A 25,920-nucleotide genomic window follows, 5' to 3' on the forward strand; every position below is an offset into this window, starting at 1 on the left:
CAAACATCAGTAAAATTGTTTCTCATAGTTATGTTGATTTCACGAAGTAAGCAAAGAACATTGTAGTTCGTAACAACAGTACAATGCTCTAGAGGTACTAGAAATACTTAAACTCATCTTTCTTGAAGGCTTAAAACCACAAAGCAAAGACCGTTAAACGCAACATTAGTGAAAATGATTAATAAAAGTAATAAATTAAAGTTTTATGTAGCTGTGAGGCCTCAAAAAACATAGTATATAAACCAACGAATCTGTAACTACAAGAAGATAGCTGACCTTATTAAAAAAAGGGTTTTTGGTTGCCTTTAACTCACGTAATACCGAGTTCGTCTGTGTCATATATGCATATCACCAAAAAAATATCATTCAGAAGAACTTTTAAGATCAAATGTCTCATCATAGATTTCCAAAACCAAAAAAAACATGCAATAAAAAATTACATTACATATATCCACGGTGGCCTCATCGGCCATTCAGGTGGGAAAGAATACATACATAAAAACTAAAAATAAAATTGAGATTCAAAATATTTATCACTAGTATAAAAGTACTGATACAACAAACAATAACTATTTCTATAACAAATTACAAATAAAGTAGCAAGAAAAAAACAGATGTTCCCTTTATTCAGCCTCCAACAATAGTATCTATAATTCGTTCCCTCAACTCTATCATCTCGCTTGCCCCTTCACCATCCTATTTGCAAGTCTCATGCAAATCAATTTTGGATTGTGATAAAGATTGTCTAAGGTGATATTTGTATGCTTCAACACAGACATGTAAATAATCTTCATCAGCTTTATTGCAATAAATATTGTTGCACGAAGGATGCCAATGAGTATAGTTGTAGAGCAATCGTGGTGACCACAACCTGCACTTGTTTAGAAAATGAATATGTGGTCATATCACGTAGTACGACACATTTCTGTTATGTACAAATCAAGCAGCCTAATTCATCCATTTTTCAAATTCCCACTCAAAAATCAATGGAGGAAATGATAGAAGGGCATCGCATATTTTTCATTTTATTTGATTACATACAAGGCACCCAAAACATTGATATCTACAAATCAAGCACACTATTTCATCCATTTATCAAATTCCCAGTCAAAAATTCAGTTGAGATAAAAACACCATTCCACAATTTTCATTTTTATTGCAAATTTCAAATCTCAAAATTAGAGGAGATAAATTAGAAAGCCACCAGTCGCAAATATCACAAACTTCTCACAATAAACCGCAAATGAAAAAGTCAAAAATCGCAAAGAGAAAGCCAGTCCATCAAAAATGAGCACAAGAATTACATACAAAGCACAGTAATCAGAGATCGGAGGGAAGAGAGAGGAGAAAGGCAACCACCAGAGAGAAGCGCGTAGGAGGCTCGAGAGAGGCGTGAGAGAGGCGCGTGAGAGAAACGAAAGTGAGAGAGGTACCTAGGGTTCGCGAGAGCGATCGAGAGAGGTACCTAGTGCAAAAGAGACGCAAGAGAGGGAGCCACGGGGTCGAGAGAGCAGCGGGGTAAGAACTTCACGAAGAAACGTGGGCCCCAATTTAACACAGATTAAAATAAAAATACATTGCAACCCACGATTAACACAGAACTAATAGGAAAAGCCATCGCGCCACAAGAACCAAACACTTGAGCCGGCACTTTCAAAGCGAACCGCACTAAAAAATCTGCCTCAAACATGTCTTAAGAGTGCTCACCTCGAATCAAATGACTCACTTTATCTTTAAACTCTTAACTTAAGAGAATACATAAATCAACACACATACGAACATAAGATTCGTATATCTCCACCTTTCCTGAACAATTTTTTTTTTCTACTCTATTTTTTTTAGTTAAATTGGTAAGCTTCTTTTCTAGGAAAAATATGAATCATATTTAGTAAATTAAAGACTCTTCTTCAAAGTCATACTTATAGTTACAACCAACAAATCCTTCAAGTAAAACCAAATTTATCATTTTCAGTTCATTCTTAAAACTAAATGTCATTCTTTTAAGTTTATTACATCCAATGTTCAACTTATGCCGTTATTTCTTAAGCATTTGCTTCGCCACTTGACCAAAAACATTACCTTTTTAATGCTTTATTAAAATAATAAAATAAATCTTTTTCAATTGTGTTTCGCTATTATGTACCATTTTAAATTATTATTTAATTATTTTTCTAAATACATTGATAGACATTTTTGAAATACTTAATTTATTGTTTGACATAAAAAAAATATTTGAATGTTATCGTTTTGAATGTGATTAAACTTTCAAAATTATAAATTTTATATTTAAATGACATTTTAATATTTATTTATAAAATTAAATCTTAATTTTTCTAAACTAATCTTAATCAAAATGAAACATGACCTTAACCATATTAATTTCATCATTTAGACAACTAATAAAATACAAATAAATAAAAACATATTCCAAACTAAAAGCACTAACCTTGTTTCACTCTTCCAACGTAGTTGATTAATTGATAAATATCTGAATACGTTAAGACCAAATATTCCTCCTCTCGCACTAATGTAAAACAACGCAGCACACAAAATCCTCAATTGTCCTAAATCTCTTCATAAGATTTTTAGATTCCTAGTTTTGCTCAGCCACCCTTGCATGGGTGATTAGTTCAAACTCATCCACACACTGTGCCCAGCTCAAATCCACAAATCCACCAAAACCTTTCTAATCGTCGAACAACATGCCCACTATTTTGAACTCAAGAGGACCACAATGCTCGCAATTCTACTTGGTCATTATCACGGGTCGCCTCAGGTATGCTTGTAATAATTCACTCGCATCGTTGCTCCATCGCCCACGTACGAAAACTTGCTCATATATAGACTTGCCCAAGCCTACTATCCTAAGCATGGCTCAAACCCACACTCGATCGCTACTCCGCATGATTTCCTCTTCATATGCTTTCTCCTTTCATACTAGCTCTCTGTCTCGCACTTGATTTGTCTATCCCTTCCCCTCACATGGTTTCTCTTTAATGGATCCAAGAGCCCCACTTCGCATCCTCTCTCTCTATCTCACCTCACTTCATCTCCCACTCTTCCTTCCGCACGCCTCTAGGTACTCGTCCATCTTTCTCTGTCTCTCAAAATAATATTGACTATCCTTAATTCTTAGGTGTTACAACTTCATGCAAGACAAAGGCATTTTAACTTAGATTTGTGTGACATCACATTGATAACCTGTAATTCTCGCCATATCTACCCAACTCAACATGGATTACAAATAGAGGTTAACTATAGCAAAGCTCAATTTGCCCCCATCTGAGCAGGCACTATATTCTCACAATTATAGCCATCTATGAAGAAAACGCACATTACCCTTTATAGTATAAAGGTTACGGAAGATGATATGTATAAGCCACTACTTGTAATGCCCGATTTTTAATTTCTATTGTAATGTTGGCATTATAAGGAGGCAAAGTGTATATGCTTACGCATTAAGAAGAGAAGGGAGGTCGAAGCGAAAATAAGCTTCTTGTTCGAGCTTGATTTCAAGAGAGAGAGAGAGAGAGAGAGAGAGAGGAGCGAGCGCTACATCCAGATAAGCTGAAGCACCAATCAAGGAAGGAGCTAAGGGTTTTGATGCCACGAAAAGTAAGAAGAGAAGGAGACGTTTAGCGAGAGGAGCGAGTGTCAGAAGCCTTGTGAATGGAACGTGGGTTATATTGTGGTCGAGCACATTCAAGCGGAAAAAGTAACCTGATTGATTGTGAGCCGATTTGATCGCGAAGAGGAAAATTAGGAAAGGTATAAATTTAATGAAATTCAAGTTTGATTTATTTAATTTAAATTTAATGTTATTAAAAAATTAACATTTTACTATATTAACTTATAGCAGTAATTGAGACCTAAGATCGACCGACTCTAAAAGATTTGGAGATAGGAAGTCTATGAGTTAAGCATGTTAGATTAAGGTGAAAAATTATATTTCTAAGTTATAGTAATACTTATTTTGAATCTATTACTAATTTCAATTGTTTCTTTTATGTTCCGAGTAAATGAAATTAAATTACAACTAACTCTTCATATAGATAGACTTGAGATGCATGTACGCATTTTTGCATAAATAGTAGCTTAATAGTTTATTTTTCATAGAAAGACATTAGTTTATTGCATGGCCTTCAGATTATGAAATGACATTTATTTGCTAGTAGATCATCACTAAATATTTCATAAGGAATTAATTCATGTTATGAAGAATGAAAATAGTGTATATATGAATGTTTATATGTGCATGTTACGATAAGGAGTTCACCCCCTTATAGTACAAACAGGAGACGTCAAAGTATTCACGTGCGGGGACATTTTCCAACCACCACAGATATTCGTGCAATTTAAATCACAAACCATTGTGCCGAAAGAATATCAACCAGAGGTACCTTTTTTTCTTAAAAAATGTGTTACTATAGTAGCAGAATTAGTGTAGACAGTTTCACTTCTGAACCTAACCGACCGGCCCACCCCAACCTTCCAGGGGCCGACCGGTTCAAAAAGAGGGGATGAAAATCCTAGTGCAGCTGTCCAAGATTCCAGCCCCCAGGTGGGGCCCACTAAGGTTGTAATCACCTATGCAGGGAGGAGAAATCAAGGAAGTTTTGGGGAGAAGGTTTTAAGAGTTATTGGAAGGGTTATATTGTAGCTAATAACATAGGGTTTGGTTATGTTCTATTTGAGCTGCAGTTTTTTTTCATATGGTGTTTTTAGCAGCGTCTAGGGTTTATGGAGAGACAATCTACCTTTCGAACAATAAATTAATGTTGTATCTTCTTTGCTTTCATTGGTCTTAATAAAGTCAGTCCTCATTGGAGTTTTCCAACTCTATATTGCAATTTCTTTGCTATTTTTTCGCTACTTTTAAATCGTATCAGATTGGTATCAAAACAAATCTTAGAGGAATGGAAGCAACGAAAGTGGATGTGTTGAAAGGAGTAGAGCAAATCAAATCAAGAATTGAGAAAAGGTTCGCCACCATAGAGGATAGGTTTTCTTCCATAGAGAAAAAAATGGATGATCTGTTCGAGAGCATGGAGGAAACGATGAAGAGGCTCCTGGAAATGCAATCCAAAACCCCACCAACGATTCAAGTTACAAACCCTAATTAAAGATTAATTAGAGAATTTTTTTCTAGATCGAACGAGAAGGCGAGGAAAAAAGCATCTATCAAGAAGAGCATCCCCCTAGAACTTCGAGAGGAGGGGGTGGAAACTTTCGAAAGGGGGATGGGTCGAAAATTGAAAGGGTATTGCAAGGGGCACAACGGAGAATGACGAAGGAAGGAGAGAAGCGGGGGCGGGTATTGCAATGACCGAAAAAGAGAGTTTCACCCCAGACGCATGGGGGGAAACGTCAAAGAGAGAGGAAGTTGGGGTCGCGACTTGAGGGTAAAGAAACTGAAGATGTCGATCTTCGAAGGAGAAGATGCACATGGGTGGGTGAATCGAGTTGAGCAATACTTTGCAGTAAATGGGTTAAATGAGAAAAAGAAGCTTATAGCGACATGATTATCTTTGGAGGAGAAAGCCCTAGCATGATTTTAGTGGATCGAGGCAAGGTACTCGATAAATTCCTGAGAGAAAGTTAAGGATTGTTTGTTGGAACGTTTTTTAGCAATAATGAAAGGAGACCTACACGAGTAATTCTATGCGCTGACTTTGGTGGGGGGAGGGGGCGGTCACAAAATACAGGGAGAAATTCGAGCTTTTTGTATGGGCGACTGAAGGATAGTTCTAAAACAGGACTAAAGGGGAGCTTTTTGAAGGGCCTGAAGCCCGAAATCCGAGTGGCCATCCGACCACTGAGACCGTGTGGATCGAAGAAAAAGATGGAACTCGACCAGATTACGGAAGACAAGAACAAGTGAAGAAGACCAGCAAAGGAGGCAATGCTGGAGGATTCTACGAAAATGCTTTGATGGCCATGACACCGAGTACCCAGATGGTGTCATTTCAGAAAGAAACGCCAAAGAAGAAGAATAAAGAGCCCTATGTGGGGGTAATTTTAAACACCTCACCAATTATGAAGTGCATGATAAAAGAGCTAAAGGATTATGTTTTCGTCGTGACAAGAAATATGCCCCAGGCCACCATTGCAAGGAGCGTACACTTCAGGTCCTAGTTCATGACAAGGAGACAAATGGCGAGGAGTCAGAGAAAGATGCGGTGGAGTAAGAGGAGCATTTGCACTTGATGTAGCATAGGTGTCCCTAAATTCAATGACAGGGTTTACTTCGAATCACACTCTGATGTGGGGACGGATCAGGAAGCAGCCGGTTGTGGTGTTGGTGGATAGTAGGGCTACCCATAATCTCATCTCAAATCAGATCATGGATCAGTTAGAGTTGGAGCTGGTAGATATGAAGAGCTTTGGTGTCATGATGGGGATCAGAAAAGTGGAGAAGAGTCGAAAAATTTGCAAGGGATTGGTTCTGACACTACATGGCTTCCAGGTGGTAGAGGACCTCCTACCCTTGGAAATGGGCAGTACGAACGTGATTCTGGGGATGAAGTGGCTACACACAATTGGGGAGAATAAGTTGCACATGAAAGCTCTGACAATAGAGTTCCTGATGGAGGGTAGCAAGTGGTACTGAGAAGAGATGCTAACTTATGTAAAACCATGATCTCGCGCAAAATCATGGTCAAGCTGAAGTGGGGAGTAGGGTTATGCTAATTGATGGATTTGCAGAGCATCGAAGAGATCTGAGATCCCGAGTCGATAGAGTTCCCCAAGGGGGTTCAACAGCTTCTAGAGCAGTTTACTATTTCAGCAGTCAAGCGTGTTACCACCCGCAAGAGAGCACGAGCACGATATTGGTATCCTCAGATTCAGAAGGATGAGATAGAGAAGTTGATTCGGTAGATGCTCAAAGTTGGGATTATCAAACCCACTGTGAGCCCTTTTTCTACTCCAGTACTATTGGTAAAAAAAATGGTAGCTAGCGATTTTGCGTAAATTATCGCGCTTTGAACAAAGAAACTACCTTTCACAAATTTCCTATTCTTGTTATTGATGAGTTGTTAGATGAGTTTTATGGGGCAGCCATTTTCTCGAAAGTAGATTTGAAATTGGGATATCTTCAAATCAGGATTCGCCTAGCTGATGTGCACAAGACAGCGTTCAGAACACATGATGGACATTATGAGTTCTTGGAAATGTTGTTTGGTCTCACCAATGCCACAGCAACATTTCATTCCCTCATAAACATGTGGGGCATCTAAGGACACCCCTGGATACGTTGGGAGAGAATCAGTTGTACAACAATTTGAAGACATGTTCTTTTGCACAGCTACAGGTGGAAAACCTAGGGCACGTGGTGACAAGGGCAGAAGTAAAAACAAACCTATCCAAGAACAAGGCTACGATGAACTGGCCTTTGCCCAGAAGTTCGAAGGAGTTGATTGGATTCCTAGGTCTCATTGGATACTACCAAAAATTTGTAAAAAGATACGGCACGATAACATGGTCGCTGACGGAGCAGCTGAGGAAAAACAATTTCAAGTAAGGGAAGGCCGCAACACAAGCCTTCAAACATCTGAAGAGAGTCATGACTAGCATACGAGTATTAGCACTTTTAGATTTCAGTAGACCATTTGTTGTAAAAATAAATGTGTCGAGGCATGGATTCAGAGCAATACTCATGCAAAACCAGTGACTGATTGTTTACTTTAGCCAATTGCTCATAGCTAGAGCGAGGCTCAAGTCAATGTACGAGCAGAAGTTGATGGCTATTGTCTTGGCAATTCAGAATTGACGATCTTACCTTTTGGAACGATGCTTAATCGTCAAAACAGATCAGAAGAGTTCGAAATATCTTTTGGAGCAGATGATGACTGGGGAGTAACAGAGGTGGCTATAAATTATTAAGCTATGATTTTGAGATTCAACATTAGCCCATATTGGAGAATAAAGTCGCAGATGCCCTATTGAGAAAAATGGAGTAGCCCCAGCTGACAGCCTTATTGGTACCCTTGGTCATACTAGATTGGGAAGTCCTAAGACGGAAGAGCGAGCAAAAAAAAGGACTGGACAGAGTTGCTACAGGATCCGAACATCCATCCAGAACATGCATTGAGGGGGCAGCAGCAACTCTACCTGGGGCGATTCGTGTTGTCAAGAGCAACGAAGGACATCCCCAAGCTATTAAAAGGGTTTCACGGCAGTGTAATTGAGGGACACAAGGGCACAAAAGTCCTATAGTTGTATAACGACAGAGCTTTATTGATTGGGGATGTGCAAAGATATAGAGAACATTGTAGCATTGTGTGATGTGTGTCAACGACACAAATATTTGACCATAGCACCAGGAGGGTTACTATAGCCCTTAGCTTTACTGGAGAAGGTTTAGGAAGAAGTGAAGATGAATTTTATAAAGGGGTTGCCACAATCAGAGGGGTTTTCGGTGATCTTCGTGGCAGTGGATAGCCTAAGCAAGCATGCATATTTCATTCCATTGTGACACCCTACACTGCGGTCTCAATTGCTACGGTGTTCATATGAGAAGTGGTTTGTTTGCACGGAGTGCCAAAATCTATTGTATCAGATAGAGACAAGGTGTTTGTCAGTCAATTTTGGAAGTTGTTCAAGTTACAAGGAACAGTCCTTAAGAAAAACACGGCATATCATCCACAACTAATGGCCAAAAGGTGTTCAACATGAATGTAGAGACATCATTGTGTTGTTTTGTATTAGCTACGTCAAACCTGTGGGTCAGGTGGATTGCGTGGGTTGAATATTGATATAATTCTTCATACCATATGGCAGCACATATCACCCCTTCTAGGATTATGTATGAGTGGGATCCACATCACCTGATACATTATAGACATAGTGCTACACCGATATCCAGTATCGATTAGTATTGGAGAGATAGAATAATAGCAGAGCTCAAGAGACATCTATTCAGAGTTCAAGAGAACATGAAGAGAAAGGTAAACGGACATAGGAGAGAGGTACAATTCGAACCCCGGGATATGGTTTACATGAAGTTGAGGCTATACCCACAGAAGACATTGGCTAGGCGGAGGAGCGAAAAACTTTCCCCAATATACTTTAGATCTTATGAGATTACAACACGCATTGGGGCAGCAGCCTACCGTTCAATGCACTATCATCACCAACACAACATCCAGTTTTCCATGTTTCACAGCTGAGACATGCTATTGGAGATCATACGCCCACATCCTCACTACCTATGAGGCGGAAGAAGGGACCTGTAGATGATTCTAGAACCGCTAGAGGTTGAAAGAGTGCGTCAAGGAGTGGAGAGAGAAAAGGAGGTACTTATTAAGTGGAAAAGTCTGTCGGATTATGAAGCAATGCGGAAGCCTAACGAGGTAATCCAAAAGCAGCTTACGTCATTCCACCTTGTAGATAAGGTGCTTCTTTGGCATAGTAGCATTGTTACATCACTAGCAGAACCGGTCCAGGCAAGGCCAATCTAAACCCAACCGACCGTCCCATCCCAGCCTTCCAGGACCGACCGGTTAAGCAAGAGGGGCGGAAAATCCTAGTGTTGCCGCAGAAGACTCCAGCTCCCAGTGGGGCCCACTAAGGCGGGCAAGGGGGGAGTTTGAAGAGTAATTGTGAGGGTTATATTAAGGCAAATAACCTATGGTTTGGTTATGTTTTAATTTGGCTGCAGTTTTTTTTCTTATGATGCTCCTAGCGGCGTCTATGGTTTGTGGAGAGACGATCTACCTTTTGAATAGTAGATCAACGTTGTATCCATTTTGCTTTCATTGGTCTTAGGAGAGAAGATCTACCTTTTGAATAGTAGATCAGTGTTGTATCTAGTTTGCTTTCATTGGTCTTAATAAGGTCAGTCCTCATTAGAGTTTTTTTACCTCTTTGCAATTTCTTCGATGCTTTTTCACTGTTTTTTATTATGGCTCATATCACAATCATGCAATTTAGATCCCGGACCACTCTACCGACCAGAGAATATCGGACAGAGGTGTGTTTGATTATGTTTAGACAGTGCTTCTGAAACGGATATACTAGTTTAGATTAATATGTGCATTAAGAAGTTAAAAAGATTGCAACTCGTAAAGTAAAGCAGAAGTTAATGCATATAGAAATTTTTTATTTCTTTAATGAGCAAATGTCATGAGTACATGATTTGCATCATTATATAATTTTATAAAATATTAAGAAAGACTAGATTACATTTTGTCTTCTTCACATTGAGATGTAATTGATCCATTAGATTATCTTGGATAACTCATTTATATTGTTTTAACATTTTTAAGTTTAAATTTTTGAATAAAATATAAGTAGCAAAGGAGAGAATATGTACAAAAATTTGGGTAAGTAGAAAGGTAAACATAATATTTGTTAAATTAAATTATTTTTTTTAGTGGCACTTTCAATTTATTTAGAATTTAAAATTTTAGTGATCGAAAATAAAAGTATAATCGTTTGTTCACACATTGGAGTTTCCAAGCTCCTAGGTCAGCTCATGACACTTTTGATCCCTCCTAGGTCCAACTTAAAGGCTCATCAAACTACAAGCATCACACCATCACCAATGGGTAGCAGGTATTACTATCCATTCTCCGCATCTCCATAGTTTCCACTCTCGGCTTCTTCCAATGTACCCTGTTAAGAAAGAGAAATCAATCTCCTATTTGGGAAGTTCGATCTAATGCGCCCATATTTATGACACTTAAAACACTGCATGGCTAGGAATGTCTTGAGGATGCTAGCTCGATCAGTCCTGGCTCTATCTGGTGTTAGCATCCAACATGTGGCACGTTGTGGCGCTCTGGCCAAGATACTCTTGTAGTCTAACCCCATGATCAAGCCTTGTTTCACGAATGGTGTGGATTTTATGCTATTATGTTGCTTCTCCATTTTTATGCTAAGATCTATGCATCATGCAAGGTCCAATTGGGTTGCAATTCACCACAAAGCTAATAAAAAGCCTCAATCTTCCAAGAAATAAAACTATGGTGTTCTCTTCTAGCTCCACAACTCACGTTTCAATATTAATTGTTCAAACTCAGTTGTGTAACCCCTATTGATAAGTCTTTATGTTATAAGTGAAGTCTCAAAATTATCTTATCTATAATGTGCTAAAAGGCATTTGCAATAAAAACTTTTCAAATTCTCATATCACAACGAAGCACTATTCTTTATTATCTTATCTATAAAGTGCTAAAAGGCATTTGCAATAAAATCTTTTCAAATTCTCACATCACAACGAAGCACTATTCTTTAACTTGATAGCAACTAACTTCACATCTGTTAGGCGGAATATCCTTGTGCTCAAGAAATTGTTCTATCATTGAAAGTCATTTATGAACTTATATGGATCCATATGACCATCAAAATTCAGTGAATCAATCTTCACTCCAAAGTCATCCTCTATTTTCATATATTCAATGTTAAATTGATGTGGCATCGACTTTTCGTCCGTTGATGCTTCTTAAGGAAAAGGGTTTGTGTCATCTTCTCCATCAGTAGTTCACCGTTGTTACTACATGTGACATCTACGTGTTGTCTTCTTTCAAAATCAGCGAGTCTCCTGTAATTTGACGATCTCTCTTTAAGTATCATCCAAGGTAAAGTCCTAAGCATCACTTTGAGGATTTCTCTTTAGTCACACGGTAAATCTCCTTCATTCAGGATTTAGGTCAATGTAAATTTATGGATTTAATTAGGGTTGTCGAAAATTTTAAGAATCAGGTGGACAATGTAAGGATAGTTTTGGTGGAGGTAGAAGGATTAGGTTTTGTGGCATCTGAAAAAAAAATTATGGATCTACATAGTTCTAGGATTAGAATTGAAATTCAACTTTGATACCAAATAACAACATTCTAGGGTTCCCAAAAGACGTAGGAGCTGGTTAAGATAAGAGGTGAACATTTGGTCGATTTGGATGGATCGATTTTTAAATTGGTCAAACCGATTGCAATCGAAATTTGAAATCCAAAACACCACATCAATCAAATTTTAAATTAAACCAAATCGACTGACCCAAAATTTACTTCGAATTAAACGGTTCGATTATGAACAAACTGAAATTTGAAATTTAGTTGAAATTTAGTAACTAGTTAGATTTTGGTTATAAGCAGACAATAAGAATTACATATTCTACATGGATAATATCAATTTAATTTCATGAATCTTCCATTTAATTTCATTTTTTTTTTGGTTTTTGGTTTTTGGTTTTAGTTTAATCTTTTAAATGAAAATTAAAGCCGAACACCAAATATTGAGATTTTAAAAACAGAAAACCGAAATGCATTTTTGAAACCGGACCAAATCAACCAAACTTGTTTGTTGCAGTTCGGTTTTTTGGATTTCATCAAAAAATGCATACCCCTAGTTGGGCATGTTGTAGAATAGAAAGAAAAGAATATAAGAAAAGGACAAGGATTGGAGAGGGAAAATAACACATAGCTGCTATCCAGTAGGGAAAACAGCAAGGAAACATAAACCAATGGCAATACCGGCAAAGTACGAATGTCAAGAGGGATCCAGCTACATTCTAACAAGCTACAACTACATCCCTTGTAAAAGTAAGGTTATAACACACATTAAAGAGAGAAATCTAAAAAGAAATCCCAATTTGTCATAAAAGCAAAATAAAGCCGTGTAAAATTTGTCTAAATCAAATATATATTATACCAAAACGCCTCAATGCCCAAAAATGCGAGCACCAGGAAACCCTGAGCTTGGACACGGCCCTCCAGCGTCAGGAATGGCGCCCCAGCACCAATTGGGTGCCTAGCCGACCATCCAAAAGTTCCCAGGGCAGAATCTCGACGCCTAGGGCCACTCACAACACCGAGAGACTGGAAACCATGCGCAAGGGGTGGCACCCCAACACCAAAAGCAATTTTTCTGCGGTTCAGAATTTAAAGGCTTCAACTTTGTCGCAAGGTGAGGGTTTTCGTCTGTCGCGTGTGAAGTTCTATCACTGGCGTCTGCATGAAGAAGACCTTTGTGTGAACAAGTGTTTGGTGTGTCATTTGCGAATTTCTCTTGTGCCAAAGAGAAAGAAGAAGCATCCTGAGGTATCGTTTAAGTTCCAAGAGAGTAGAGAGACTCGGGTGTATTGTAATATGTACAGTCTCTTCATTGTCATAGTGGATTCTATGGTGTGGTGTGGAGTGATTTAGTGTTTTTTTCCCATTCAGAGATTTTTCCACGTCAAATATTGTTGAACTCTGCGTTTTTTTTTCTGAAATTACTTGTTTGTGTGCCTCTCTTAAGTATTTTGTTTTAGATCTCTCGAATCATTGTTCGATATTTATCTTAACCCCATCACAACAATTATAGAAAATAAAGTCCCAAAGGGACCAGCCAACCTTGGGGGCTAGATTGTTGAGCTTGTCAGGGCAATTAAACCGGTTTCCCTATTTTGTGTTTTCATGTGTTTGATGGGACAAGCATGAAAATGATCCCGAATCAAATGCAGGATATGACACCCACATCATTTAAGAAATAGAAAGTTTAATTAAATAACTATTCTCTCTTAATACACTTATATACCAATTAATTGTTTTATAAGATTAAATCTTCATGTTAGCAATAAATGGAACCTCAAAAACATTCCATCTAGTTACAAAACTATTTTTGACGATGCTTACAACCTTAACGTGCTGATGAAAGGCCCCACTGCATAGATTGAATAAAAAAAACCTAATTATGGAAAGTGGAATGGGAACAGATAGGCGCCTTTTATGTTCTTCCAGATATCTAACTTTTCATAAGAACTACTATATCTTACGGGTGACAAACTCGCTTCAAAGCCTCCTCATGTAGCTTTCGGACCATGATATTTTTGCTGTACCACGTTTCTTGTATAAAAATTAAGACTCACAATTCCTAAACTGCTAGAAGCAACTGTTACTGTCAGAAAATTTTGAAGACTCGAAAGTGAGGAAGTGAGAATCTAAACGTACTACCATACTGTATCTAAAGAGCATTAAGGCTTTCAATCATAAAATTATTTGTAAAGCAATCAACTATTATATAGAAAGAGAAAAAATAACAATCCGGTAATATTTTCCTATACAAATTAAACTAAATATCATAAAATTTATCATGCATTATAATTTTCTGCAGGTAAGTATATTTAAAAAGGCTGGTTTACTGTTATGTGTGATTAAATACCTTTTTTGCAAGAACTGAGCAATGAAAGGCGGCTTTCATGACCGAGTCCAATGATTTCCTCAAAATCATACAGTGGAATATCCTTTGCATAGTTGCTGTTGAGAAATGACTTATCACCCCAAAGTAAAATTACAAACCTTATGTTCGCCCTTGGGATCAAAGATTCAGCAAGCTTGTTGAAAAACTCCGGATTGTCGACCACAAGTGCAATGCTGTTCCAGGCAAAATGATTCAGCCAGTAAAGTGAAGGTAGAAATACATAATATTTAGAGCACGATGATTCTACAGTAAATCCAGAACAAAACTCCCCAGCTTCTAACACAAAGCCGAAGTACAAGAAAAAATATGATAAATATGTTAAATTCCATAAATCTGCAAAACTCCATTTCCTGAAATCAAGACCATAGTCCAGTTCGGCCAGGCTGGAAGTTACCAGCCGTAGCCTTCCCTGCAAGCACCTGCTTGTCCACCAGCTGCCTGCTTGCTGCTGTCCCCATGCCTGTGGCTTCTGCCCTCAATCCACCAGCCTTCATCAGCGTTGTCCACCAGCCCTCGATAAGCATTAATGCAGCCTCACCTACAATCCACTGCCTCTAATTATCGCGCCACAACTGGGTCACATCCTTGCTAGCCACTACCACAGTTTCTCAAAATTAAGGATATTGCATTCATCACCTATTTCATTTTAATTGATGAGGTTTGTTTTATTTAATGTCTTCCCCTTTTCTTTAGGCCATTTATGGCCTTATTTAGCGCTCTCAGTCTCTTTCTCATTTCGACCAACCAATTGGACCATAATTCTACTATAAATATCGTACTGTGCCTTAATAGAGTAATGAAAACGCAAAATTATTCTCGTTTGTTCTAAGGGTCGGGGCCGCGTTTTTCATGCGGCGCGGCCCCAAACCACGAAGCTGCGCTCAAAATTCGCATTTGGTTATCTTGTTGAAGGCCGCCCGCCGCTAAAATAGGCGGAACGCGGGCCGCGGGATGAACCCCGCGGCCCCGTGTTATCGAGCGACTTTTACCTCTGTTGCCCCGGGCTCCCAGTCTCTTGTGATCGGCTGCTTGAGTGAGTTTTCCCTTGACGATGAGGAGGGAGAAGAAGAAGAGGGAGAAGCAGACAAGCTTGGAAGGTACTTGATTTGGGGCCGCAAGTTACTCTCAAGGATCAGATGGAGAAAGATAAGGTCTTCCTTCTGTCTTTCTTTATATTCTGCTCACGGTGTTTCATTTTGATGTTTAATGTCTCATTCTTCGTCTTGTTTCGTGGTTCTTTTGTGCGGCAGTATGATGATAGTCTTAGGAGATGGAAAGAGCAGCTTTTGGAGGGTGTGGATTTGAAATCAGTTGGAGGTGAAATTTTCTCCTTTTACCCAACTTTTTCAATTTATGTTTTGATCCTTCAATTCTCCACTTTGTTTGACTTGCTTGATGCAGTTTTTGTACTGCATGAAAGTGCTTGTTGGAAGCTTAGTATACAGATTTGAAGGCTTTGTTTTGAGAGCACTTTTTTTTTTTCTTCGCGTCTTGTTTGTGGTTGAAATCCTTGCTTCTCTGTGGGTGATTTTGGTTTAATGAATTTGAATAAGAGGCTGAGAATCATAAATAAAAATTGAAATGAATGATGAATTGATTCGAAATTAATTTCACCCGCTTGTTTTGTCGAGTAAAAATTGAGTGAAAATATTTTAGAATGATGCAAATCTGATGTTTATATGTATCGTAAACGAATATCATCATTACTATGTTGTGTTTCCTCTAAATTGCTTATTTGAAAGAGACAGATTGTGCAGACTATCCATTGGAGCAAGGGAAGAGAAACTGATGTTTCCTACCAGACCGACATCTCTCAATGAGATCGAAGTGACAAGATTTCCATTACAATGGATGCCATGCCAGGAAGTAGGGCAGCCCTCAGACCTAATGTAAAATGACCCAAGAGTTTAGAACAAGGATGTGTAAAGATTATGTTGGCTTGAACTTGTATTTTTGAAGCATTGTTTTTTATTTTTTCATTCCGATATGTAACTATTAGAATAGAACCCACGAAGAAAAGTTTTAGCATTTTTGGGGTTCACTATTAAGTGAGCGGTGTATCTGAACTTTTTGTTCTGTTTATAAATGAATTTCTATTTCTGAAGTTTAAAAAATGTGGCCCTTACAATCTTCTTTTAAACATTTCTACCAAACAGGGGCAGCATGATCATTTTTCCAAAAACAGCTGCCCTACAGCTGTTTTCACACAGCTGCACCAAACAGACAGCCAACTACCCTAAAGCGTGGTATCAAAGCCATACTTTCATCCTTCCCTACTTTAGTTTATAATTCTCCATCTTTTACATCCTCACTTTCCTAATTCTTTCTCAGCCTTCCGTTAAAGTTTTCTGTCAAAACCAGATAATGGTAAACACAAAATGGCAATGGAAAGAAGTTCCACCTCTGGTATTACCTCCATGAATCAAGATCTCATAGCAACATTGATATTCAATAAAAATTCTCTAAACTGATCATTATCCAACAACAACATCAAAGCCTTAATCCCACTACGCGGGGTCGGCTACATGAATATTTTTTCTCCATTGCGTCCTATTTAGTGTCATATTTTTATTTAGTTCTAATAAACTAAGATCATTTTTTCTTCAATAAGCCCAAGTCTTTCTAGGTCTACCTCTGTCTTTCTTAACATAAGTCGAATCTAAAGCATCTACTGTCCTAATCGGATCATCAGATGGTCGATGCTTAATGTGACCAAACCATCTAAGACGACTTTCTCTAATTTTGTCCGTCACAGGAGCTACACCAACCCTATCACGGATATATTCATTTCGCATTTTGTCTCTAAGTGTAAAGCCACTCATCCACCTAATCATTTTCATCGCGGCAACACTTAATATTATGCTTCTGTTTTAAAGGCTAACATTCAACGCCATAGAGCATTGCAGATCTCACCACCGTCGTCTTATATCACCATCGTCTTATAAAATTTTCCTTTCAGTCTAAACGGTACTTTTCTATCACACAAAAAGCCAAAAAAATTCCTCCACTTCAACCAACCAACTTGAATTTTACCATTAACATCCCCATCTATATCACCATCACTATGAACAACAAACCTGAGATATCTAAATCGTTTACACCTTTTAATAATTTGATCACCCAAAGTTACACTTCTCTCATTAGAGCTACTCCTACTAAAATTACATTCCATGTATTCAGTTTTAGTTCTACTCAAATGAAGGCCTTTAGAATCCAATGTAGACCTCCATAATTCAAGTTTTTCCTCAATGTAGACCTCCATAATTCAAGTTTTTCTTGGGTTTTTTCTCTCGTCTTATCCAAGAGAAGGATATCATCGACAAAAAGCATACACCATGGTACATCCTCGTATAAATGTCCAGTAAGACCATCCATAACTAAAGCAAAAAGATATGGGCTTAAAGCCGATCCCTGATGTAATCCAACAGAAATAGGAAAATATATGGTCAATCCTCCTTCAGTTCCTTCAGTTCGAACTCGAACGCAAGTAACAGCTCTAGTATAAATATGTTTAAGGACTTGAATACAAGTCATATCAACACCTTTCTTCTCAAGAACACTCCAAAGTATATCTCTTAGAACCTTACCATAAGCCTTTTCTAAATCAATAAAATCAAATTTAAATTCTCCTTATTATCTCTGAGCTTCTCCATCAAACCTCTCAATAAATGTAAAGCTTCCATAGTAAACCTGCCCGGCAAAAATTCAAATTGATTATGAGAAATCTTTGTAATACACCTTAACCTATGTTCAATTACCCTCTCCCATAATTTTAAAGTCTGATACATCAACTTAATTCCTCTATAATTTGCACACACTTGTGCATCCCCTTTAATCTTAAAAATGGGGACCAAAGTACTCTTTCTTCACTCCTAGGGCATCTTTTAAGTTTTTAAAATAATATTAAAGAGTTTAGTAAGTCAAAAAAACTCTCAAATCTCCTAAATATTTTCAAACTTCAATTGGGATATCATCAATTCCTACAGACTTTCCACCCATGATTTTTTTTAAAGTCTCCTCAACTTCTTTTTTGCTAATGTGACGATAAAAAACAAAATGTTTTATTATTACTAACGATATTAAAATTACTAAGGTCGATCGTGCTTTCAGAAACTTCATTAAAAAGTTTATCATAATATCTCAACCACCTATGTTGAATATCTTTTTCTAAGAAAAGTATTTTTTTATTTTCATCTTTAATACAGTTTACTTGAGTTAAATCTTTACTTTTTTTTCTCTTTGTTTGGCTAGTTTATACATATATTATTCACCCTCCTTAGTAACTAATCTATTATAAAGATCATTAAAAGCAGCATTTTTAGCATCACAGATTGTTTTACTTAGACTCCCTGCTGGCCGTTTAATATTTTTCTCAGTTCTCTATGCTTTTACATTTAAACTAATTTTTATAACATAATTTCTTATATTTTATCTTTTCTTGTACATTATTATTCCACTACCAACTATTTTTTATTTAAAAAAAAATTTTCTTTTGATTCTCTAAGTACACCTTTTTTTACTTGTTTAATATAGTTTAATAATTTTTGTTACCTTATCTCATATAGCATTTGCTTCATCTTGAACATCTCAAATTTTGAAATCTTAAATTTTACTCATAAAAATAATTTTATTTGTCTTTTAGGTTTCCCCATCTAATTCTACGACGATGAGTCCTAGTATTTTTTATTTTACAACTCTTCATCTTAAAATTTAGAACTAATAAATGTGTTGGATACTTAAATCCTCACTTGGAATAACCTTACAATCTTTACAATCTTGACGATCTCTTCTTATCATAAGAAAATAATCAATTTGTGTTATATTAGACTCATTCTTGTAAGTGATAAGATGCTCATCTCTTTTCTTGAATAAATTAATAGTAATAACAAAATCATACGGTAAAGCAATATTTAAAATAACTCTACCTTCTTCATTAGTCACTCCAAAACCGTAGCCACCATGATTAGTCACTCCAAAACTGTAGTAGTCACTCCAAAACTGTAGTCACCATGAATATTTATGAAATCTCTACCAATCTACCGACATGTACATTTAAATCTCCTCAAATAAAAATTCTTTCTTCAAGAGATATCATGTGTATTAAGACTTCTAAGTCATTTCAAAATTTATTTTTAGACCCTATATCTAAACCTACTTGAGGAGCATAAGCACTGATAATATAAAAAATCTTAGCATCAATGATAATCTTAAGGGCTATAATTTTATCTCCAACTCTATTAATTTTTACAACATTATCTTTTAAACTCTTATCTATAATTATACCTACACCATTTCTAGTATGACTCATATCAGAATACCAAAATTTACAACCTAAGTTATCAAACTCCTTAGTCTTTTCTCCAACCCATTTAGTTTCTTAAATACATAGATATTAATTTTTCTATGAATCATAATATCAACTAATTCTATTAATTTACTATTGAGAGTACCCTATCCTAATATTAATTTCATTACTTTCACGGACTAACTTCTTTACCCGCATTCGTCTGTAATGTGGAACACATGCTCATTTGACACTGCACCCGGGCGCCAGTGCAGCGGCCCATGCACACTTTTCATTGTATTCAGGTTATACAGCGCGTCTCTTTCAGGGGACGCTCTAGCACTTACACAATGATCAAAAGAATTCATGTCATGATTTTTTCGACAAGTTTTACTTTGGTTATCGACTACCTAATGCAACCCACCACTTTTCACATCCGGGAGAGACCGGCAATAGCAGTTCCAACCACCAACAATGCCTTCCCCTCCCTTTTTAATATCATCACAATTCCAGCCCTCCACATTTGTTACTGCCATTTAGAAACCCCTCACCTTGTTTTTTTTTTTCCGTTGTCTGATTATCCTACATCACTGCCACAACCCAAAACAAAACTTTTCCCGCTGTTTACCAGCTATTCAACCCCTCTCCCTTGCTGCCACAGCCCGCCATCTTGCCCTTCCGGCAGTTTCTCACCTCCCCTTTCTACCACCATCACCCCATTGCTACCGCTCAACCATGTAACCCTCTAACGGCCCTTTTGATACCCCTCCAGAGCTCTAAACCATCGTCGATCACCTCACCCACCCCGAGATCCAAGATCCACCCTAGCGGTGTGTTGAGAGTCGTGTTGTTGTTAATTCCTATTTCACATGTCGCGTGTAGTGTTTATTGTTATTTTCCCTTTCAAGAGTGTTGGTTGTAATCGCATAATGGCTTTCGTCAGTAATAATATTTGTTTGGCCAATGTTGTTTGGGTTAACTCGGGTATCATTTGGTATCAGAGTTAGTCTAACCCTAGTGCTATCCTAGGATTCCTAGAATCCTTCACTACCCAATCCTACCTCTACCTAAATTTTTTTTTCCCGTCTTACATCACCCCTACACACCTCCTTCCACTTACCAACCCTCAAACCTTAATCATGCCGCTGTGAAGGCAATTTTCATAACCTGATAATGAGTTTATAATGGAAGAGTTATAGCAACAGTTCCGCCAAGTGCTACAATGGCTCAATGGCACTCAGAAAATGACCCATGGAGTGGCCACTGGTGAGCATGGTAGCGAGATCCAAAGATGAAAGAAAGAGAGAGATAAAGTGAGAGAGAGGAAAACATGAATCTTTTCCATAGGGATGATTCCAATGGAGAAGAAGACATGCCACGACACTTTGGGATACAACATCAGAGGAGGTCGAGGAATGAAGTGCCACTTAGAAAATACATAGATGAAGTGTCTGTTAGAGGATATAGAGGTTGGGTGCCTATTGAAGGATACAGAAACTTGGGAGTGAAATTAGACATACCGGATTTTGAGGAGAGGATGAATCAAAATGACTTCATAGAGTGGTTGTAGACCGTCAAGAGGGTCTTTGAATACAAAGAGATGCCAGATGACTGCAAAATGAAACTAGTTGCTATCAAGCTAAAGAAGAGTATCTCATTGTGGTGAGAGAACCTGAAGAGGGAGAGAAAAAGAGAAGTAGCAAGATTTCTACCCGAAAAAATATGAGAGAAAGTGCAGTGATAGTACCTATCCTCACACTATCGTCAGGATCTTTTCTTGAGGATCCACTACCTGTAGCAAAGGGAGTTATCAATGGAGGAGTACACCGCGGAGTTCATGCAAGTTAAACCGAAATGTGATCTTATAGAGCCAGAGGAACACGACAGTCAGGTACTTGGGAGGCTTAAAGCCCGTCATCGACAACGTGATTCAACTAGAACCTTATTGGTCCTTAAGTTATAGTCAGATCTTAGCACTGGTGATGGAGAGATAACAAAAGCAGAGCAAGCACCTAACATCATTTAGATAGCCACCCACAGTTGGAGACTTCAGTAGCATCGCACCTAAGAGAGTTGGTAAGTCTGGTCAGAAAAATGATAGAGCTACCCAGAGAGAGAAGTCTGAGAAGAGCAGCAACCACGCTACTGTCCCAACCAGAAAATGTTTTAGATGTCATGGTTTTGGACACAGCTTCTAGTTGCCCTATGGGCCGAGTTGTGTCATTTACCGAGCAGGGTGCAGTAGATGAAGTGAGCAACAGAGAGGTAGCTAAAGAAAAATGTGAGTACTATCTTCAATCGAATGAAGGTGAGTTGCTTGTGATTCGATGAGTCCTATAAATTGAGGATGCGAAGAATCGACGGTGGCTTTGTCATAACAAAATTTACACTCAATGCACTGTTAAGGAAAGGGTATGCAATTTCATTATCGATTGAGGAAGCAGCAAAAATATGGTATCTACACGGAAGGTGACAAGTTCAGTCTCACGACACAGAGACACGCTAAGCCATACTCCCTAGCGTGGTTGAGGAAGTAGGACAAAATCACATTGATAGGAGGTGACTCTGTTTTTCTATTTTTATCATTAATAGTTTAATACACAAATATTCATGAAAGAGCCACCAAAAAAAATTATTTAATAAACTAAAATTTTTACCTTTTCGATTGTTCTCTCCTTCTGTACATATTAGATCATCTTCTATTCATCTTATTTAAAAGTTTAAAACACAAAAAATGTTAAAACAACATAATGAGTTGGCTCAAGATAACCCATGAGTAATCACACTTCTAAAGTACAATAATCCAAGAAAAATGAACAAATATGCATGTTGGTCTTTTATATCTCAATAAGAATTTTTTAACTATGTCGGTCTTTCTTATTTTTATGAAAAATCTTATAATATATTTATGTATATATCAATGACCTTTAATCAATGAAAATATTCTAAACTTATATATGTTTTAACTTTAACTTTACTTTTACATTATATTTTTTACATACGCATATGTCTATTAAGGATCACCGTTAACAAATCTAACAGACCCCTGACCGATATAATCTCATCGGCATAGCGATTAGCGATCTAAACATCATAATTGTTTAAAGTGAAAAGTTTTCCACTCACCCTTGGCCCATATTCTCTCATCTGCACAGTGGTCAGTGATCTAAACATCATAATTGTCCAAGGTGGTGAACTTTACCTACTTACCCCAAGCCTATATTATCTGGTAGACACATCGGTTTGTGACTTAAACATCACAATTGTCTAGGGTGCTAGAAAAATATCTACGTGCACAGGTACACTGACGTCTCATTCATGAACCAATAAAAGGATGAACTCCTCTTAACATGCACATACAAGCATACAAGCAATCATATATATGTAATAACTGTAAATTAAATGAAAAATAATAATAATATTAATATAAATAAAAGAAAACAAATTTTAAAGGGTTGCCTCAATTCAAAAGAGATAACAGACACATAAGTTTCACTTTTAGAAGTAAAAGCCTCACTTCGAACCAAAGGAGAAGAGAGAAAGAGAGAAATTAGAGGGGTAACCTAGGACTCACCGAAGGAGCAGAAGTTGGCGTGTCCTAATTTGAAAGAAGAAACGGTGGCAGAAGAAGAGGAAAGAAAAGGAAGATTTACCTATGAGTGACGAAGCCAATGAATGGGAGTGATCGAGCCGCTAAGTGTGAGAGTGCCTTACAGAGTGAGCTTCATATGCGAGGAAGAGAAGAAGAAGACTAAGCTGACATTTCTTGCTCAGAAACTTTAGACATCGTGTGCGTGAGCTACGGAAAGAGGCAGCATCGAGTGTCAGCAATGAGAGTAGAGCTTGAGCCCTAGTAGAGGAGGAGAAGGCTCATGTCCGAAGGAGGGAAGACGCGTGATCGTGCTGTGTTGGATCAAGTCGAGATCGAAGGAAGAGGAGGAAGAAGGAAATTGCGAGTTGCGTGTGGGTGAATGGAGGCGACAAGTCTCGTGGGAAAGGGAGGGGGGCAACCATGATATTTAAAATAAATGACAATAATTTATTTACTTATTGTTTTCAGATTTGGTTACATTTCATGTTATTAATCAGAAAATCAAGATGGAGCAAATTTCATATTATTGATTGAGGAGTGAAGCAATGAAGGTTAAAGTTTGACTTTTAAAAGCAATTTGTTTAAATTAACATTATTTAATATTATTATTAATTAATATAGAAAATTGAACTATAATTAAGTAATACGAGATAAATTTATTAAATCTAATATTTTATATTATAGGTGCTAATTTGAAGGATGAGACAGAAGTCGAGAACAAGAAACAATAATTTGAATCGAAGTGAGTAATTATATTTCTAAATTTTAATAATTATTTTTATTTCAAATGTATGTTTGATTTCATGCATGCTCTAGTTCAACGATAGATTCTTCATATTGTTATACAAGAAATATATGCAATATTTTAAAGATATGTGTGAAAAATAATTGGAAATTAGAATAACTATGCATGTTAAATATAGTTGCATAACAGTTTAGTTCAGGAGGATATCAGATCATTACATGACTCAAGTAGATATACATGTTAGCTCATCACATGATCACAAATATATGTCACATTATTGCCTAATATCGAGAATTTTAGTAAATGTGCAAATATCAATTTATTTCATGAATTATAGATATAGTGAGATTTTATTTATTCATTAGTAAAGAGGTAAAGTGTTTCATAAGAACAGAATGAATAATATAGAAAAACAAAATAACTTATATATGAATATTTGTATGTATCCGTTAAAAATAGTTCACCCTGTAATGGTGTGGACAGGAGACACTAGTATACCAGTGTGTGTAGATGTGTTTCTACCACCCCAAAAAATTATGATGTTAGATAACTAATCGTTGTGTCGATGGGAGAATATTGGCCAAGGGCGGGTGAACAAATTATCACCCAAGCCAATTGTGGTGTTTAGACCATTGACCGTTGTGTCGATGGGAGAATATCGGTTAGAGACAGGTAAGAGTCTTTCCACCTTAAATAATTATGATGTTTAGATCAGTAACCATTGTGCCGACCGGATAATATCGATCTGGGGTGTATTAAGTTATGTTTTGAGGGGACTCCTAAGAAAGATGTGAATATTAATAGTATAAAATAAAAGTCAAGTTTAAATTAAACGTTAAAGACTACAATAAAAGTAAATGCATATGAAAGGTTTAGATCATTCTCCTTGAATAAATATCATGAACACGTAGATCAGATTATTATAAGATCATATACAATAATATGTGAAAGACTGACATGAATATTATTTTCTCTTTTTGGGTTATTATAATTTAGAAATGTGATTAAACTTAGGTTATCTTTAGACAACTCATTTTATTATTAATTTTTTTTATTTTAGATTCCAAGCTTTTGTGCAAGATAAATAGAAGATGATCAAATGTACAAAAGGCAAGAATAACAACTGCAAATGTACAAATTTCTAATTATAAAATAAATTAATTTTTTAGTGATTTTTTCATGAATATTTGAATATTAAATTGATAGTGATAGAAATAAAATAGTTGAGAATTTATTTTCATTGTTAGACTGTTTGTTCCTATTTTGGTTAATTCCAACTCTCGGACAGAGTCATGACAATATAAGCTATTTCATTCTTTAAAACATACATTCTTTTGAGACATCTTGATTTATCTACTAACAAGTAGACTTACTCTAATGTGCGACTATTTATCATACATAATTATTCTGTCATGTTTATCTTACATATAATGTATATCATGCATATCTTATATATCTAATCTATTGAACAATATGAAGAATCTTTTGTAATTTAAATCTAACAGAGTTAGAACATACATGAAGCCAAACATATATAAAGAAGATTACTGAAATTTAAAAATATAATTACTCAAATTGATTCTAAATGATTTTCTTGTTCTCGACTTCTTCCATCTCCTTTTAATTAGCACCTATAATAAAAAATTTTGCATTTAATATTCTATCTCATATAACTTATTATTGTTCAATTTCCTCATCTTAATTATGAGTTTAAATCATTAAATTAGTACTAATATTAAAATAAAAAATTTAAACAAATTACTTTTGAAAGTTAAACTCTAATCTTCACTATTTCAAAACTCCTCGATCAATAATATGAAATTTGCTCTTTGTTGATTTTCAAACATTAATGAATATGAATCTAATTTAATACTTAACTATTATATTAATATAACTAAATCTTAAAAAAAAATATAAATAAATAAACTATTTCACATTTAACTTTTAAGTTTCTCGGATAGATCTACTCCCTAGCACGCTTCACCAATTTCTTCTCCTTCCAAGTTGAAATCACTATTTGTTTGTCCTGATTTCAATAAACATTTCTATTCACCTCATTTAAACGCACACTCATATGTATGTATGTATGTACGTAGTACGTACGTATCAACGTATGTA

The 25,920-nt window shown here is 36.6% G+C and overlaps 1 protein-coding gene across 1 annotated transcript in view; it reads right to left on the reverse strand.

Moving 5' to 3' along the window:
• Window positions 1-25,920, reverse strand: part of LOC110027919 (long-chain-fatty-acid--[acyl-carrier-protein] ligase AEE15, chloroplastic-like) — a 131,990-nt gene that overhangs the window by 57,238 nt on the left and 48,832 nt on the right. Inside the window, exon 5 of the mRNA XM_020729565.1 lies at window positions 14,143-14,354. Coding sequence (XP_020585224.1) covers window positions 14,143-14,354 — 212 coding nt within the window. The remainder of the gene's footprint in view (window positions 1-14,142; window positions 14,355-25,920) is intronic.

This window comes from Phalaenopsis equestris, unplaced genomic scaffold (genome assembly GCF_001263595.1).
Source record: "Phalaenopsis equestris unplaced genomic scaffold, ASM126359v1 Scaffold000468, whole genome shotgun sequence".
NCBI lineage: Eukaryota > Viridiplantae > Streptophyta > Magnoliopsida > Asparagales > Orchidaceae > Phalaenopsis > Phalaenopsis equestris.